Genomic DNA, 15,766 nt, shown 5'->3' on the forward strand with positions numbered 1-15,766 from the left:
AGACGTGACCTGCCCAATCCCACTTCAACTTGGCCCCTGCGTTTCTCTAAGAAAACTTAATTTGTACCTACCTTAGGCGATGTCGGGTCGAATGGCTAGTGTAATAAAACAACCAGGTTTGAAAACAGAATGATATATTTCAACTTATATTCAATTTGCATAGAAAGTTAAAACAATCTTATATAGACAGCTCACGTTATGTATACAACCAACCTACGTAAAAATTAACTTAATAAGTTGGTATGTTCTATCATGAAAGCTTAATTTTTTCTAGTTTTTTTTATACTTAACATAGTTGAGTGTTATTGAATTAAACTACTAACATTTCTGAATCCTTGTATAAATGGAAGGTACCTATGTCACTAAAACACTATAATGAAAGACTTCGTGTTGCGTTTCACTATATTACACTCAAATTACCACTGTCTACACGTGCACTCAGCTCAAATATAATAATAATTACATAACATAAAAAAACAATAATAATAATTAATTAATATTAAAACAATGTATAATTAATTATATTGTTTGTTTCGGGTTTGCTGTACACGTAAAAACACCTCTTCATAAAAGAATATAAAAAATAAAGACAAGGAACATAAATTAAAACCACGCAATATTCTACGAAGAAAAATGCGATGACAAAAGTATTGATGAGTTTCAGAAATATTTGTATGAATTTTAGAAAGTGCCTACATACGCTAAACGTAATTTCAGAAGCACATTTTTGCATGTATTTCTAAAGACGATCATTCTAAAGACCATTCGATTCGATCGACAATAAGGCATACATGTTTTTCTGTATGTAATATTTAATTTACATTTGCATATAACGGTTAAATAACGTTTGTTTCAAATGTAAATAACATATTATATGGTTTGTATTTGTATTGTTGTAACTCATTTGTCATCATCATTAATTAAAGAACCACGCTCTTGTCGGTGTAGCGTTCTCCATTCTTGGCTATCAAAGGCCTATTCTTCGACTTCCTTATAAGACACGACGTTTACGTTCTCTTTAATGTGTTCCATGTAAGCCTTACCTCTTTCTAACCAGCTTCCCTTCTATTTGTTTATAAAAAATGACATCGAAATTACGTAAAGAGATGCTTTCAAAAATTAACAGATTTAGCTATTTTAATGAAGTGACAAACCTGCCTAACAAGTTTCATAATATGTCATATTCTGTCCTACTACATAACAAATGCTTCATCAAATTCGTTAAGTTACATATTTATAATAATATCACCTAATACTTCTATTTATTATTTCTATTACATTTTTATTATACACAAAATTTCATCTAATGAGCAGAATTTAAACTTTTATAATATATGTAATATAAGTTATTATTACTTTGGCTCTTAGCTTTTTATTTAATAATAATACTGTTTTTGCTAAAACATGAACATTTACAATGTTTTATAAGTTATTAAATATTACAACTCTATATATACATTTCATATCGAATATTTCACATAATAACTTGCATTTACTATATTATAAAAACCATCTAATAAGCCCGATTTTTATATTGAACTATAGGTATATTGATTTGATGCATATACACACTACATTTATATATTTTAATTTATTTTTTTAGGGAAAGTATAAATTATAAAATGATAAAATAATAACTACTCTCCAAATTATAATATTTCAACTATAAAATTTGAGGTTTGATATGTGTCTATCGATACCTATAGTTATAATTTGTGCTTATGGTTATGACTATTGCGTCTTGTAGTATATATCAAAATATTAAAAGAACCAAAATCTGTAACCAAGCCAAAAGATAAGGTAAGGTATATGTCGGCATTAGACTACTCCTATTTAAGCTGATAATTATTTAATTTTGATATTTCTTTGGCATTGATAGACTGATACAGAATGTCACACAGAATTTATTTAAACAGCATCATAGTGTGCACTAAAAGCTTTATTTAATTTATTCGTTATTTTCTTACATAACTACGCATCATTATTGCCTCTAATTTGTACACAAACATAATATATTTGGGTGAATATCAAAATGTGCCAAGTTTGGTGGCGAACTGTCATATAATTTTTTCGTGAAAAATAAATCACGGAAATTCGGTTCGGTTTCGTAAATGTCGGAACCGAGGATCCTTTTGGATCTTTTTCATGGCGGAACCCAATTTTTCACGAAAAAATAATATGAAATGTCGCCACCAAACTTGAAATTTTGATATTCACCCATTTATAATAATAATGAAAGATTATTTACACTTTACGCTGTATCTTTGGTTTATTAAAGAGATTTATTAGCATATAAATATAATTACAAACTACCTTATCAAATCACGCAGTGCATGGTACATGGCCAATGTATTGACACTACATTATCATATCTTAACAATATTTATTTTTTATTAATAAAAAAATAATCAATTAAAATGGATAGGTCGTGTGTATTGACACCTAAGTACTTTTTGAAGACGTAAAAAAGTGCAAGGAAAATCCGGTAAAAGTAAATATTATATATAAATATTTGATTTTTTTTGTGTTTGTTTTGTTTTTAATTGTTTGAATAAATGAATATACGTTTTGACTAAACACGAAATTACTATGGAATTTTCAAATAGTTACCAATTTTTTTTAATATATTGAAAATTATAAAAAATAATTATAACGGAAATGATACAAAACTGCTTATGTGAAAAAACACAAATGGGTAACGAAATAAATTATTAACGAAATGACTAGATATATTTTGTGAAAATAAGTATCACTATACTAGTCAAGTAATTATTAATATAAAAATATTCACAACCAGAAAACAAAACTAATTATTATCTAATTTTGGCAGATATACAGTAAATAATTAGTTTTATTAATGCTGATGAAATTATAATTGTTACTAAAGTTGTAAGCATATTTTTACTACTTAGGCTATGGTACAATTTTATAATTATTATTTTCAAATAATTTGCTATAAATGTCTTATAATTAAAATTATGATATGCTAAAACACCTACATTTATTTATATTTAATAATTCTAAATTATTTTATTGAGATATCACATTAAATATTATAATGCTTCTTACCCCTTATTTGAATCATTTGGTCGTCTGATAGATCTCGTTATTATTATAATCAAGCAAATAATATACAAATATCTATTTTATAGAATTATATTTAGTTAGTTATGTACCTATTGGCTATATTATATTACAGTTATTTTTACGGATTTGGGGTAGGCAGATCGTGTAGTGGGTGTCATTTTAAAAATTCAACAATCATCGACATTAAGTTTTTTTTTTTAAATTTTACAGCTGCTTATCAGTTTTTCGATAAAAAAGGAAAAATCCTTTCGTATGTACAATAAATAGTATAAATATTATATCCAAGTTCATTGCATGCTTACGTGTAAGCTGAAAACACTGGACATAAAATTGTAACAACATCTTATTGTACTGTTTTCTGGCAAATAAACTATTCTATTCTATTCTATTCTATTCAAAACTATGATTTTACAAAAACATACACATAAGCTCACGACTGTATCCCAATTGGGGTAGTCAGAGGTACATCCATCACAATATGAAATAAGTACCCACACCTCATGGAGCTTTATTAGACGAGTGTGATAGGTGGTGAGCCGTATCGCCGTCTATAATGGTCGAGCGTACTGTTTTAGTGAAAACTGCACTTAAGGTAAATTGTGCAAGTTTGGTACTGGGGTTTAAAAGCCGGTGAACCACATTACTACAATAACTATTACTGTTTGTAAATCGGCATTTGTGAAGTTTTAACATCGATCGACGCTAAAATCCAACCCCAATCCTATCCGAGATACAAATAGCTACCAGCAAAGAGATCTATTCAGTAAAGACGACCAAATAATTCTAGGGCTAAGTACCACATTTGAGTATCTTCCTGAAAGCTTTCCTGAACTCAGGGTTGAAGATGGTGTAGATGACGGGATTGAGAAAGGAGTTGATGTAGCCCAGCCAGGTGGTGAGGATAAAGGCAGTCACTCCTGGTGAGAAGGGCAGGTCGAACTTGACGGACAGAGCGTCGATCACGTTGAACGTAAAGAAGGGCGTCCAGCAGAACAGGAATACACCTGGGAAAATATAAACAATGTTACTCTTCTCCTATCGCGTGGGTTATGTGTTATGAGGTGTTACCAACCTCATCAACACTGGTGTCAGGGTTGTTCTTGAGCTGCCAAAGCCCCTCAACATGACTCATGTAACAACTGCGTACATACATAAGTAAGTAGTATCCGAGACCAACGGACTTAACGAGTGCGGATCATGTTACTTTCGGACATTCGGGTGATCAGCCTCTATTCTTCTAACCAATCTAAGGATCACAAAGAGATTTTTGTGATTTTTCCCCACCTGGATTTAGGGTTAGTAATGATCAATTAGATAAGTAAAACAATAATTATCTTCTAGCTGAACAAATCCTATTTCCAGTATTCTTACAATGCGTGACATAGAACTATTCTCATAAATTATTGAAACAGTTGTTGTATCTATGTTAATTATTATGCTAATATTATTATTAAGAATGAAATATGAACACGCTCGCGTCTAAAGCTACTTTATACGTGACCCCTGGATATACCACTACGCAGAACGCACCCTGTTACCACCTCGCCAAATAAGTATTTATCATCAGGTAAATTAGTATGTGATCATGCGCGATGGTCTAATCACGTGTCACCATAATCATTTTATTTTACATCCATCTTAGGATTTCATATCAAAAGTAGTTGTAAGTTATATTTCTTTTTATTTTGGTGCAATAAAGTGTATTTGTATTGTATTGTGTTGTGTTGTGTTGTATTGTATTGTATCTACCTACTGCTGAGTATAGACCTCTTGTTACTCAAGGTACTGTTTCCGGTCCTGTGTAAGCCTCACAAAGTCATTTGATCGTCTGACTAGTGGTGTGCTTCATAAGTTGTAAACTATCTCTTGGTAACCATTCTGTACCTATCTTGGTCTATTTGCCATCGATTCACCTTCTCAAGTAAGTAACTGATTATGTTTTTACTTACCTAAAACTATAGCCAACGTTTTGGTAGCCTTACGCTCCTTCTTGGCGGAAGACTTCTCTCTTTTCTTCTTACTCGCTTTATTAGCCTTGTATATCGTGAACCTTGCAGTTGCAGAACTGGCTTTCCTCTCCTTCTTTGAACCTTCTGCATCCCGAAGGTCTAACGAACTTACTTTATTCTCCTCATCAACTTGGACGGTCAGTGAAACATTCCTGGCAAAATATAAAAAAAATACTTATTATTTTTATTTATCTAATATAGCCTTCAGAATTCAGGAATAATAAAGCTTTCTACTGGTGAAAGAATTTGTAAAATTGGTTCAGGAAGTCGAGAAATTACTTTCTACAAAAAATTCACGACTTTTCAAAATTTACCAGTTTAATAATATTAGTGTAGATATGCCTTGGATGGCTTTCACTACTTGGTTGGACTAAAGGGGAGCGCTGAAGACACTCACGTGGAAAAAATTGGATAACATGCTTTTGGGTATCTAAGCGGGCGCTAACCTGAGCTCAACTTATGATAAAAATAAGGTAAAGAAGCGTTTGAATAATTCAGCAGTCTTGATTTACATAATTCTGTTAATCAGTAATGAAGACATTAAAACGGGTAGTAAAATTGTCCAAAATTAAATCGCAAAATTTTTTCGCTTTAAAGTTAAAAAAAGCAAGATTCTTTGTACTATGTATTAGTTTTACCGCAACGAAAACGTTGAGGGACGATTCAAAAATTCAGACCGTTAGTCTGAGTTCATACCTATCAAGTGGAGTATCCTGGCGAAAAAAATATGAAAATCTTAGTGTTTTTTTAAATTGCATAACCTAAATTTAAAATAAAAAGTAAACATGACAAATTATTAAATATCATTCATGTAAACAACATTGCAAGTATGTAGGTTGTTCGCGTTTTTAGATTTACAGTGTAGCGTAGCAAAAGCTCAAAATCTTTATTAAAAATTTCCGATAAGAAAAATACAACCATCATCAAGTAGACATTCTAAAATTGTTTTCGTTGCGGTGTCTCTAACACCCTGTATATTATAGAGCTTTTTCTTACTTAGGTTCCTTCCCATTTTTCTTCCACCTAGCTCCATCGCAGCCCATATTCTTGAGGACTGTGGCATCCTTCATACCGGGTGACCCAGGAGGCGAGACGTGTTCCCTGATAGTATCTTCAAGGTTCGAAGGTGCGTACCCTGAGTCGTTGTTGCCGTTGGGATCAGGGACCGATGTTGGCTTAGCTTTTCTATGTGGAGTGCTGTTGGCAATAGAATTTGAATTATTTATCGTAGCTTTACTTAGCATGCTACTAAAATTAGCTTCTTGATTTTCAAAAAGAGTTTAAATGCAGTAGTAGACGCTATTACTCTAATATAATGGTCATTTGCTTGAAATCATCTCAATCATCATCGTCATCATCTAGAAATATACTCCTGGACACAGGCCTCCCCCAAAGCTCGCCACAATGACTATTCTTCTGTTGCCCGCATTCAGCGTTTTACCTGGAACCTTCAGAAGATCATCAGTGTACCTTGTGGGGGCCTGCCCACGCTGCGCTTCACGCGTTCACAATTGAGAACTTTACAGCCCCATCATCTCAATATATCCATCCAATCAATCAATCAATAATTATTTATTGCTCATTTAGGACAATACATATACAACCTATATACGTCCTCAATCAACCGGAGGGGGTATGGAGCATACTCCACCACGCTGCTTCACTGTCGGTTGTTGGTGGTATGTTTTACTTCTAATATCCGGGACAAACGGCTTAACGTGCCCTTCAAACCACGGAATCATCTTACTTTTCCCGACAAACACGTGATTCAAACCTGCAAAATCCTTACCAAACAAAGGACAGGCGCACAAAGTGATTTCGACCATGTCCCCAACGGGAATAGAACCCAGACTTCTAACGCTCTAACCACTAGACCACGGAGGCTGATACAGGACAGTAACAACCGAATAAAATAAGCACAATAGTCGGTTTTATTGCAAAACAGCCTATATTCTTGAAATTAATCGATTTAGACTTTCACCTTTATTGTTCCATTACCAGAATAACTGTTATAATTGAAGTGTAATGACGGGCTTTCGAGGCTACGTTCCTCAAGAACAATATAGATGGCGCTGTACAGTTTTTCCCTTGTGGGAACCACCACACATAATTATAATATAATATATAGCTAGAATTATGTAGTATATACTTACAAAATAATACAACACAAAGATACTTTACTTACATACATACAGACATACACTACAATACATTATATATACACAATAACATCCCAATAATATATTTAATTCATGTTAGTATTTAATTATGTCAATTCGCAAGCAAAGCCGCGTGCGCATTGTTGTATTAAACTTGCCAGGCGCACTATGCCTACAGGCGCGCGCGCACCGCCGCGCGGCGCCTGTTGCTACGCGCGCCAGCAGTCGCTAACTACCTCCGACGGCGAACGTATGTCGCTTCGTCTTACGAGCTCCCGCGCTTTTGCTTACGACTATTACCTAGGCTTCTAAGTTAGTGCTTTCCGTAGCTTAACTGTGTCTACACTGTCTTGCTTCACTGTCTACTTCTGTGCTAGTCAATTCTACTCTTCCGTGCTTGTGTTATTTATGTACATTCTTTGGGAACGTGAAATAAACATTTGATTGGAGTGTATTTGCTGTGTTCGAATTATTATAACGATCCCGGTAGGTGCACCCCATACCCTCGTTTAACCTTCTAAATTCTTAGATAACAGACATGTGCATCTTTTTGTTTTTGGGTATAAAGGATGATCTTTTTTATTACACCCAGGCACAATTACATTATTATTCTGATCAAAATAAAGAGAAGAAATATAGGCAGGAACATAATTCTTTAAATAATATGTGCCAAGTATCATCATCAGCCCATTAACGTCCCCACTGCTGGGGCACGGGCCTTCCCTATGGATGGATAGGGAGATCGGGCCTTAAACCACCACGCGGGCCCGGATTGGTGGGTATTAACGACTGCTAATGCAGCCGGGACCAACGGCTTAACGTGCCTTCCGAAGCACGGAGGAGCTCGAGATGAAAACTTTTTTTTTGTGGTCACCCATCCTATGACCGGCCTCTGCGAAAGTTGCTTTACCGCAGACCGAGCGCGTTTACCGCTGCGCCACCGAGCTCCTCAAGTGCCAAGTATGAAGCAACAATTATTTTTATACTTGCTTCTTCCATTACATTGTATTTTGGAATAATAAGGTGCCCTAGTAATGAGGAAATAGGTAATTATCACGATAAAGCCGTACAACGCCATCTATAGTGTTTTTGGTGAATATAGCCTGGAAAGTCCCTCGTTGCGATGAATGGCCATTAAGACATAATAATTACCCATCACGTTCTTCCTTGACTGTAGCCAGCATGAATTCTGTTGATTTGTCGTTAGGTATCACATGACAGTCATCGACGTCTGCTTCTAACGCTGATTTGTCGAAGCTGTGAATAATAAAAAAACTGTTAATATGGTTTGGTTATCAATCCGCGATTGCCCTCTATCATGTGTCTCTCGTGACTGTTCGGAGAACGCATAAATTACACCGCATTCTCATCATCAGCACCCTAGCAATATCCCGTTTTTCACAGGGTCCAGTTACGTAACCTGAAGATTTGACAGGTCCGGTTTTTTAAGAAGCGACTGCCTGTCTGACCTTCCAACCCGCGAAGGGAAAACCAGCCCAATACAGGTTATGTCACATAAATCCGAAAATACATTTCTCGAGAATGTGGGTTTCCTCATGATGTTTTCCTTAACCGCTGAGCAAGAAACAGTCATTTATGATCCAAACTTGAATTTGAAAACAAATTCGACAGTTGTTGGTTTCGGCCTCTGCTGTGCTGTGCGACTTCAAAGTGAGAGGCCAACTGGGTTACCACGGCACAACTACACTTAAATTTGACTTTACAGAGTTTGAATTCATGTTTGGATTATAGATATATATTTGATACCATAATGGTGTCCAGAATTTGTGTCCGATTAATGCGATTAGGCTCGCTTCTATTACATGGGGCTTAAACATAGCTGGCGAGGAGTAAGTGTACAGTGCTACAGGATATAGGCATGATGTTATGTTATGGTTTTAATCCATTGCCTCAACTACGATTTATTCTTCTTCTATAGTGCGGGTTGTGAAGTGGAATACCAACCTTATCAACCCTGGTGTCAGGGTTATTATTGAGCCGCCAAAGGTCCCTGACATGGCTCATGTAACGACTACTTACTTTCATCAGTAAGTGGTAACCGGGACCAATAACTTAATGTGTTTCCGAACAATTAGGTGATCAGTCAGTAATGTCCTAACCAAACTATAGATCACAGAGTAATTTATGTGATATTTCTCCACCGGGATTCCAACCCGTCTCCGGATCACGAGCCTAACGCTCAACTACTGGACCACGGAGGCCGTTACGATTACGATTTATTAAAGGTGTGTCACTTTCATTCTCAGATATGATCCCATCATAAACTATTTATAAATAGGTAAGTAGAGGCGACGGGCTGACAATCATTCATCACAATAGTTTCTCATTCTGTGAACGTACTTCATTACAAAGGCTGTATCTAAAATGTCAACATCTTTAGGATCATCAGATTAGCTCTACACATTTGCTTACTATTTTACGAGAGTGCTTGCGAAAGATTTGTAAATAAAACACCCTCTCTCGAGAGAAATCGTAAAATACAATGTTGCACATCCTTTGGCTTTAAAATCGCAAAGTCACTAAAGTTTAGTGAAGTTAGTATTGTATTTTTGATATTATTGTTGTAACTTTTTATTATTTATTTCTTTGTTGTTATGAAAATATATTCCTAAAACCAATACAAAATTATTTTACGCTAGGTGATTGTGCTATTTATTCTGATAATAAAATTATCCCACGTTACTTTTGCTACAAAACATTTATCATTAACTTCGACTTCCGTAATCCAGTGGTTGAGCATTGGGCTCACGATCCGGAAGACCCGGGTTTTAATCGGGTTCGAAAAAAATACTTTGTGATCCCTAGTTTGGTTAGAATACTTCAGGTTGATCACCCGATTGTCCGAAAGTAAGATGATCCGTGTTTCAGAGGACACGCGGTCCCGGTTACTATTTACCTATTGAGGTAAATAGCTATCTACCCGACATAACGACTAAGTACATACATATTGATGTATGTACTTAGTCGTTATGTCGGGTTGAGGTTGATAATAAATATCGCATCCCACACGACAGAAGAAGATTAAAACTTTGTATCTAAAATTTCTGCAAGATATCATCCAGTTATAATTCAGTTAGGCATATAACGAGGACAGTTAGGAGTATGAATGTGGATGGATATAGGGATATGGGGACGACCCAAGAACGTGTGGATGGGTTGTGTAAAGAAGGATATTTGTGTGAAAGGTGTAAGTACTCAGAGGACGACTGACAGAAATGAATGGAAGAGGAATACATGTTGTGCCGATCCACCTAGAGTGGGGTAAGAGCAGGAGGATGATGATATATATCATCTAGTTATGATGGCTCTGTCCAACTTCACGGGATCCGGAGTGTATGTTTTCATTTAATCTTAAACTAACGCTGTTCACAATATTATTATACCGTTGCAATGTAATTGTTGGGTATTTATTCCTTTAATACTATTATGCGCGCATTTGTAACTAAATAATAAATAATATTAATTAGGATTTACTGGAACATACTGTACTGTTAACAGCCTCCGTGGTCTAGTAGTTAGAGCGTTAGGCTCACGATCTGGAGGTCCGGGTTCGATTCCCGATGGGGATATTGTCGAAATCACTTTGTGAGACTGTCCTTTGTTTGGTAAGGACTTTCAGGCTGGAATCACCTGATTGTCCGAAAAAGTAAGATGATTCCGTGCTTCGGAGGGCACGTTAAGCCGTTGGTCCCGGCTATTAGCCGTAAAAAACACCTCCACCAACCCGCAGTGGAGCAGCGTGGTGGAGTATGCTCCATACCCCCTCCGGTTGATTGAGGGGAGGCCTGTGCCCAGCACTGGGATGTATATAGGCTGTTTATGTTATGTTATGTTATGTGAACGTACGAGTAACACGTTTCAGATTTCAGTAACAGTTCCGGTATGGCGCTCCGTGTTAAAACCGCACATAAATAGCTAACATCCACGAATCGATGCGTGGGCATGCGACCATTAGTCTTTGTATGCAGGAAGATTAGGTTGTGGCTAAACCGAGCTTATGCATTCATAAACGATTCCAACGTTTGACAGCTTTAAACTGGGAATTTTGCGCTTCGTGTTTAGATTGATATTGAATTGAGCGTGAATTTAGCATACAGATTCGCTAAAGCACTTGACATGAAGTGGCTTGAATAGTAACTAATTAAGCGGCTTTATGATGACTGTTTTGACGTACGTTAAAGTATAGTTCTGTACGAGACGTGAAACATTTACAAAATTCTAACAGTTACACAGCACATACAAGGAAGGAACAACAATAGAATTGCTATCGAAAATTCCAGATAAAGTTAGTTAAACTTATCTTTATTGGGGTTACGTATACGTTTTTACAATAAAACCAGACAGTATTTTGAATTTGTAAGAAAATAAATGTATAGCTCATGTTAAAAAGTTTATTATAAGATTAATGATTAGCTAAATGATAAAAATGCCTGGTATTCCTGGTAAATGTATTCCTCTAGGTATTAAATAACTTGTGATGTATACATTGATTAAAAAGATATGTTACTATTGCAGTTTCTAGTCATTTCTTTTCCTCAGACATAACACCTTGACGTAGATTCAAAAATAAAATAAAAATACATCGACCTTCAACAAGTTTATCTGTGATAATTACGTTAAATAAATGATTCTGATTCCTGATTACAGCGCTCAGCACGGCACGGTATTGGTGGAATCTAGACCTTCAAGGAATGTCGAGAGATCCATACCTGTCTTCATGGTCGTCCTCATTGCTCCCCGAGCCAGTATTGGTGGGCCGGTCATCGTGAAGCACGGTCTCTGCCAACTGTCTGGTCTGCGCTACATTCTCTATCACTACTGCTGTTGGCACCCCTGTCGTCATCTCCGACACCGGTGGCCTCTTCGCTTCTCGCTGCTTCTTCGCTCTCAGCCTCAAAGCCTGTTGGTAATTTTTATTTTTTTGTTTTAATCCAGATTATTTATTCTAGGTGTCAATCAGCAAAGTTAAATGTCAGTACCAGAGGTGTGATCAGTAAACAGTGTCTGCTCACGCAACCTCCGAAACACGAAAACGCCATCCATTTACTGACCACACCACTGCTACGGACATTATTTGACTGGGTGTCTATATAAGCTGTTCACATTATTCCAGTGATTATTTCCTACAAATAAACTTGCTAACTTGACCTCTTTATAAAATTAGCTTAGGCTTAATATTTGGACTTTTTACTTACCTTAAAAATATTATAATAGAGAAACATCATCATGATGCAGGGTATGTAGAAAGAGCCCAGGGAGGAATAGATGACGTAGTTTTGACTGTTGAAGAGGCATTCGTCGTAATTCCTATCTGGGGTGTCGTTGAGGCCTAAGACTATGGGGGCACCGATGGCTGCGGAGATTAACCATACAAGAACGATGGTGAACCATACTCGGCAGTTGTTTTTATGCTTCGCGTATTTGATTGGCTGTGTCACTGCTATGTACCTGGAATATAAGGGAAGACATGTTAACAAACATAAATTGCTTTTATAGCAGCTTCCGAACCCAAGATGTAAATCGTAGGGCATACATACAAACGCACACACACACAAACACAAACACATATACACACACATACACACACACAAACACCACGCTCTCTCATTTTTGTATGCATTTGTTTTTCTACTTGCTAGCTTTAAGTCGATTCTTTTTTGTTTCTTTTTATTTTTTTATTTTGTTATTCTCTAATTGTGTCATCCAAAGGGAGGTTGCGAGTCATTCCCAATACAAGTACTATATAGTATTGTTACTAGGAAGTCTTGTCAACGAACTTTGTTATGTTTTTATGAATAAACATTTTTTTTAAACTAGCTATAGTTTAAGTTTAATGAACAATTTTATTAGATTTTACAATAAAATTGACCTTGTACAAGTGTAACTTTTCCATTAAAGCTGACAACGTTAGAAAATTTGCTATAAGTATATTAAGTACTTATATATTTATGTAAAAAAATACGATTCAAAGTGTAACAATGATAAAGATCTTCACGATACACGACACGACATATCAAACCCCAGTGTCAGGGTTATTATTAAGCCGCCAAAGGCCCCTGACATAGCTCATGTAACGACTACATACTTACATCAGTAAGTAGTAACCGGGACCAACGGCTTAACGTGCCTTACGAAGTACGAATCATCATACTTTCGGACATTCGAGTGATTTGCCTGTAATGGTCCAACCAAAATGGGGATCACAACGTGATTTTTGTGATTTGTCCCCACCGGGATTCGAAATGGAAGACGTTCAATTGATGTGACTACTTGTAATCGAGCTAGCTCTTAATCGTTTTTTGTTGTTTCTAACTTTGCGTGTGCAGAGTGCAGCTCGAAGTTGTCCATAACAAACAAATAATAAAATATGCTTGTCTAAGGAGGGACCTTCTCTTTTATTTGTTTCATAAATGTTATCCTAGGCGGATATGGTGCGTCGACTTGGATGCTTTCCTGGAAGGCTGGTCGGAGGAAGCACTGGAGAGAGAGTCCTGGAAGAAATGGAGGGAGGCCTTTGCCCAGCAGTGGGTCACTTTAGGCTAGATAAGATAAGATAAGAAATGTTATCCTAGGTCTACCCCTTCCTCTCTTCCCTTCAATTTTGCCTTCTATAATGTTACAAATAAAAGAGAAGGTGCAGGTCGTGTCGTATCGGGAGGTGAAGGTTTTGGCGGGAAGAAGAAAGGAATGGCGATTACTCCACCGACAAGAGCGCAGCTCTTAAATAGAGAGAGAAGGAAGGACGCCTTGTAACTTAAAGTAATCTATTCTGGATGTAAACTAAAACAACGTACCTATCAATAGATATGGCGACAAGGTTGAATATGCTGGAGGTGGAAGACGTGACGTCCATCGCGATGTAGATGTCGCAGGTGAACGCGGGGAGTCCCCACTGGCTGTTTACCTGTCGACAAAAATTAAAATATATAATATATAGGTAATATAATCAAGAAGAAGAATTCTATATCCGATATTAAGTAAATCTGTAATGTATTTTTAAATTATTCTCGAATGAAAATTCGAAATAATTTTAATTGTATTCTAAAATTGAAAAATACATCTATAACAGCAGGACGGGGTGAATATTAAAACAACTTTTCGAAATAAAATACTCTTTATTGATGAAACTATACGGTCGTAAATACTGCATAAAAACGAATGAATCTTCTTTACTAATCTAAAGATGGCTACAATTATTGCGAGGCATGTTGTCCGCATGCCGTTCGCCGCATGCCATGCTATGCGAAGACGTGCGTAGCAAGCATATGCCTCGCTACAAATATGTAGGTGCTATACTTGTCAGGCGCATGGCGTGCGGCGCACATGTCTCTCAATGTTTCCAAAATCCAGCTCTAGTAACCTATTTAATACAAGGTTTGCTGAAAATCGTAATTATCTTCACATGCAATAATCTCTTATTCAAGAGATAATAAACATCATCATTCTAGTCGAATTTTCATCTTTTTACTTACTTTTTAAAAAGATACTGACAGTGTATAATGTCGGCTCTACGCTAATGTGCTTGTTTTAACTATCGCGTCAACTTCCACGGAAGCAACCGGTTCCATCTCACTTATTACTAATTCACAAAAAAATAAGGGATTTTCCGGGTTCACACTAATTTAAGAGCCACGCTCTTGTTGGTGTAGCATTATCCACGCTACTATTTTAGGGATAAGGTATACCTAATGAAGCCCTATAGGGCGGTGGTTTCCCTCTTGCCTTCCGCCCCGCAGTGCTCTATCTGACGCGAGTGAGATGCCGCCCAAAGTAGTTTATTTCAAAACCGTACTAGGACTCCTGTCCTCAGTCTCTGAATAGTACTGATGCTCTCTATCAGTTTCCAGGTTACACTCCAACACCAGGTCCAGGTGACTCTCCAAGCTACTTTCCTCAAAAATAATATAGATAGCTCAAACCTTTCCACAAATCGATAAACTAATTAGACCGTGGAGATCAGAACCATTAGACACACGAGTGAGTTCTGTCATGTCAAGAGATTTGCGGCTGCAGGCTGTGAATGGTGCTCCTGATAAGTAAGTCGCTGTTGCATTCGAATACAGTGTCTATTTGCAGAAGGTTTTGTGCTTATGAACGGCGGAACGGTTATCGGCGGGTTCCAGCTTTCCTATCTTGATTATATTTTAAGTTTTGTGGGATAATTTTCTGAGGAGCTCAGTGGCGCAGCGGTAAACGCGCTCGGTCTGCGATTGTTGAAGTTAAGCAACTTTCGCAAAGGCCGATCATAGGATGGGTGATCACAAAAAAAAAAAATAAGTTCATCTCGAGCTCCCCCGTGCTTCGGAAGGCACGTTAAGCCGTTGGTCCCGGCTGCATTAGTAGTCGTTAATAACCACCAATCCGCACTGGGCCCGCGTGGTGGTTTAAGGCCCGATCTCCCTATCCATCCATAGAAAAGGCCCGTGCCCCAGCAGTGGGGACGTTAATGGGCTGGTGATGAATGGGATAATTTTCTATATAACAATAACA

The 15,766-nt window shown here is 36.8% G+C and overlaps 1 protein-coding gene across 1 annotated transcript; it reads right to left on the bottom strand.

Moving 5' to 3' along the window:
- Positions 1-3,787: 3,787 nt before the first annotated feature.
- On the bottom strand, positions 3,788-14,144 carry LOC126373199 (dopamine D2-like receptor). The gene is made up of 7 exons (XM_050019251.1): positions 14,071-14,144; positions 12,472-12,724; positions 11,986-12,176; positions 8,408-8,512; positions 6,093-6,293; positions 5,037-5,248; positions 3,788-4,091 (listed from the first exon to the last, which is right to left on the bottom strand). The coding sequence occupies exons 1-7, from the start codon at positions 14,127-14,129 to the stop codon at positions 3,877-3,879; spliced, it is 1,236 nt and encodes a 411-aa protein (XP_049875208.1). The 5' UTR covers positions 14,130-14,144; the 3' UTR covers positions 3,788-3,876.
- Between the last annotated feature and the right edge of the window lie 1,622 nt (positions 14,145-15,766).

This window comes from Pectinophora gossypiella, chromosome 15 (assembly GCF_024362695.1).
Source record: "Pectinophora gossypiella chromosome 15, ilPecGoss1.1, whole genome shotgun sequence".
In the NCBI taxonomy this organism is placed as follows: Eukaryota; Metazoa; Arthropoda; class Insecta; order Lepidoptera; family Gelechiidae; genus Pectinophora; species Pectinophora gossypiella.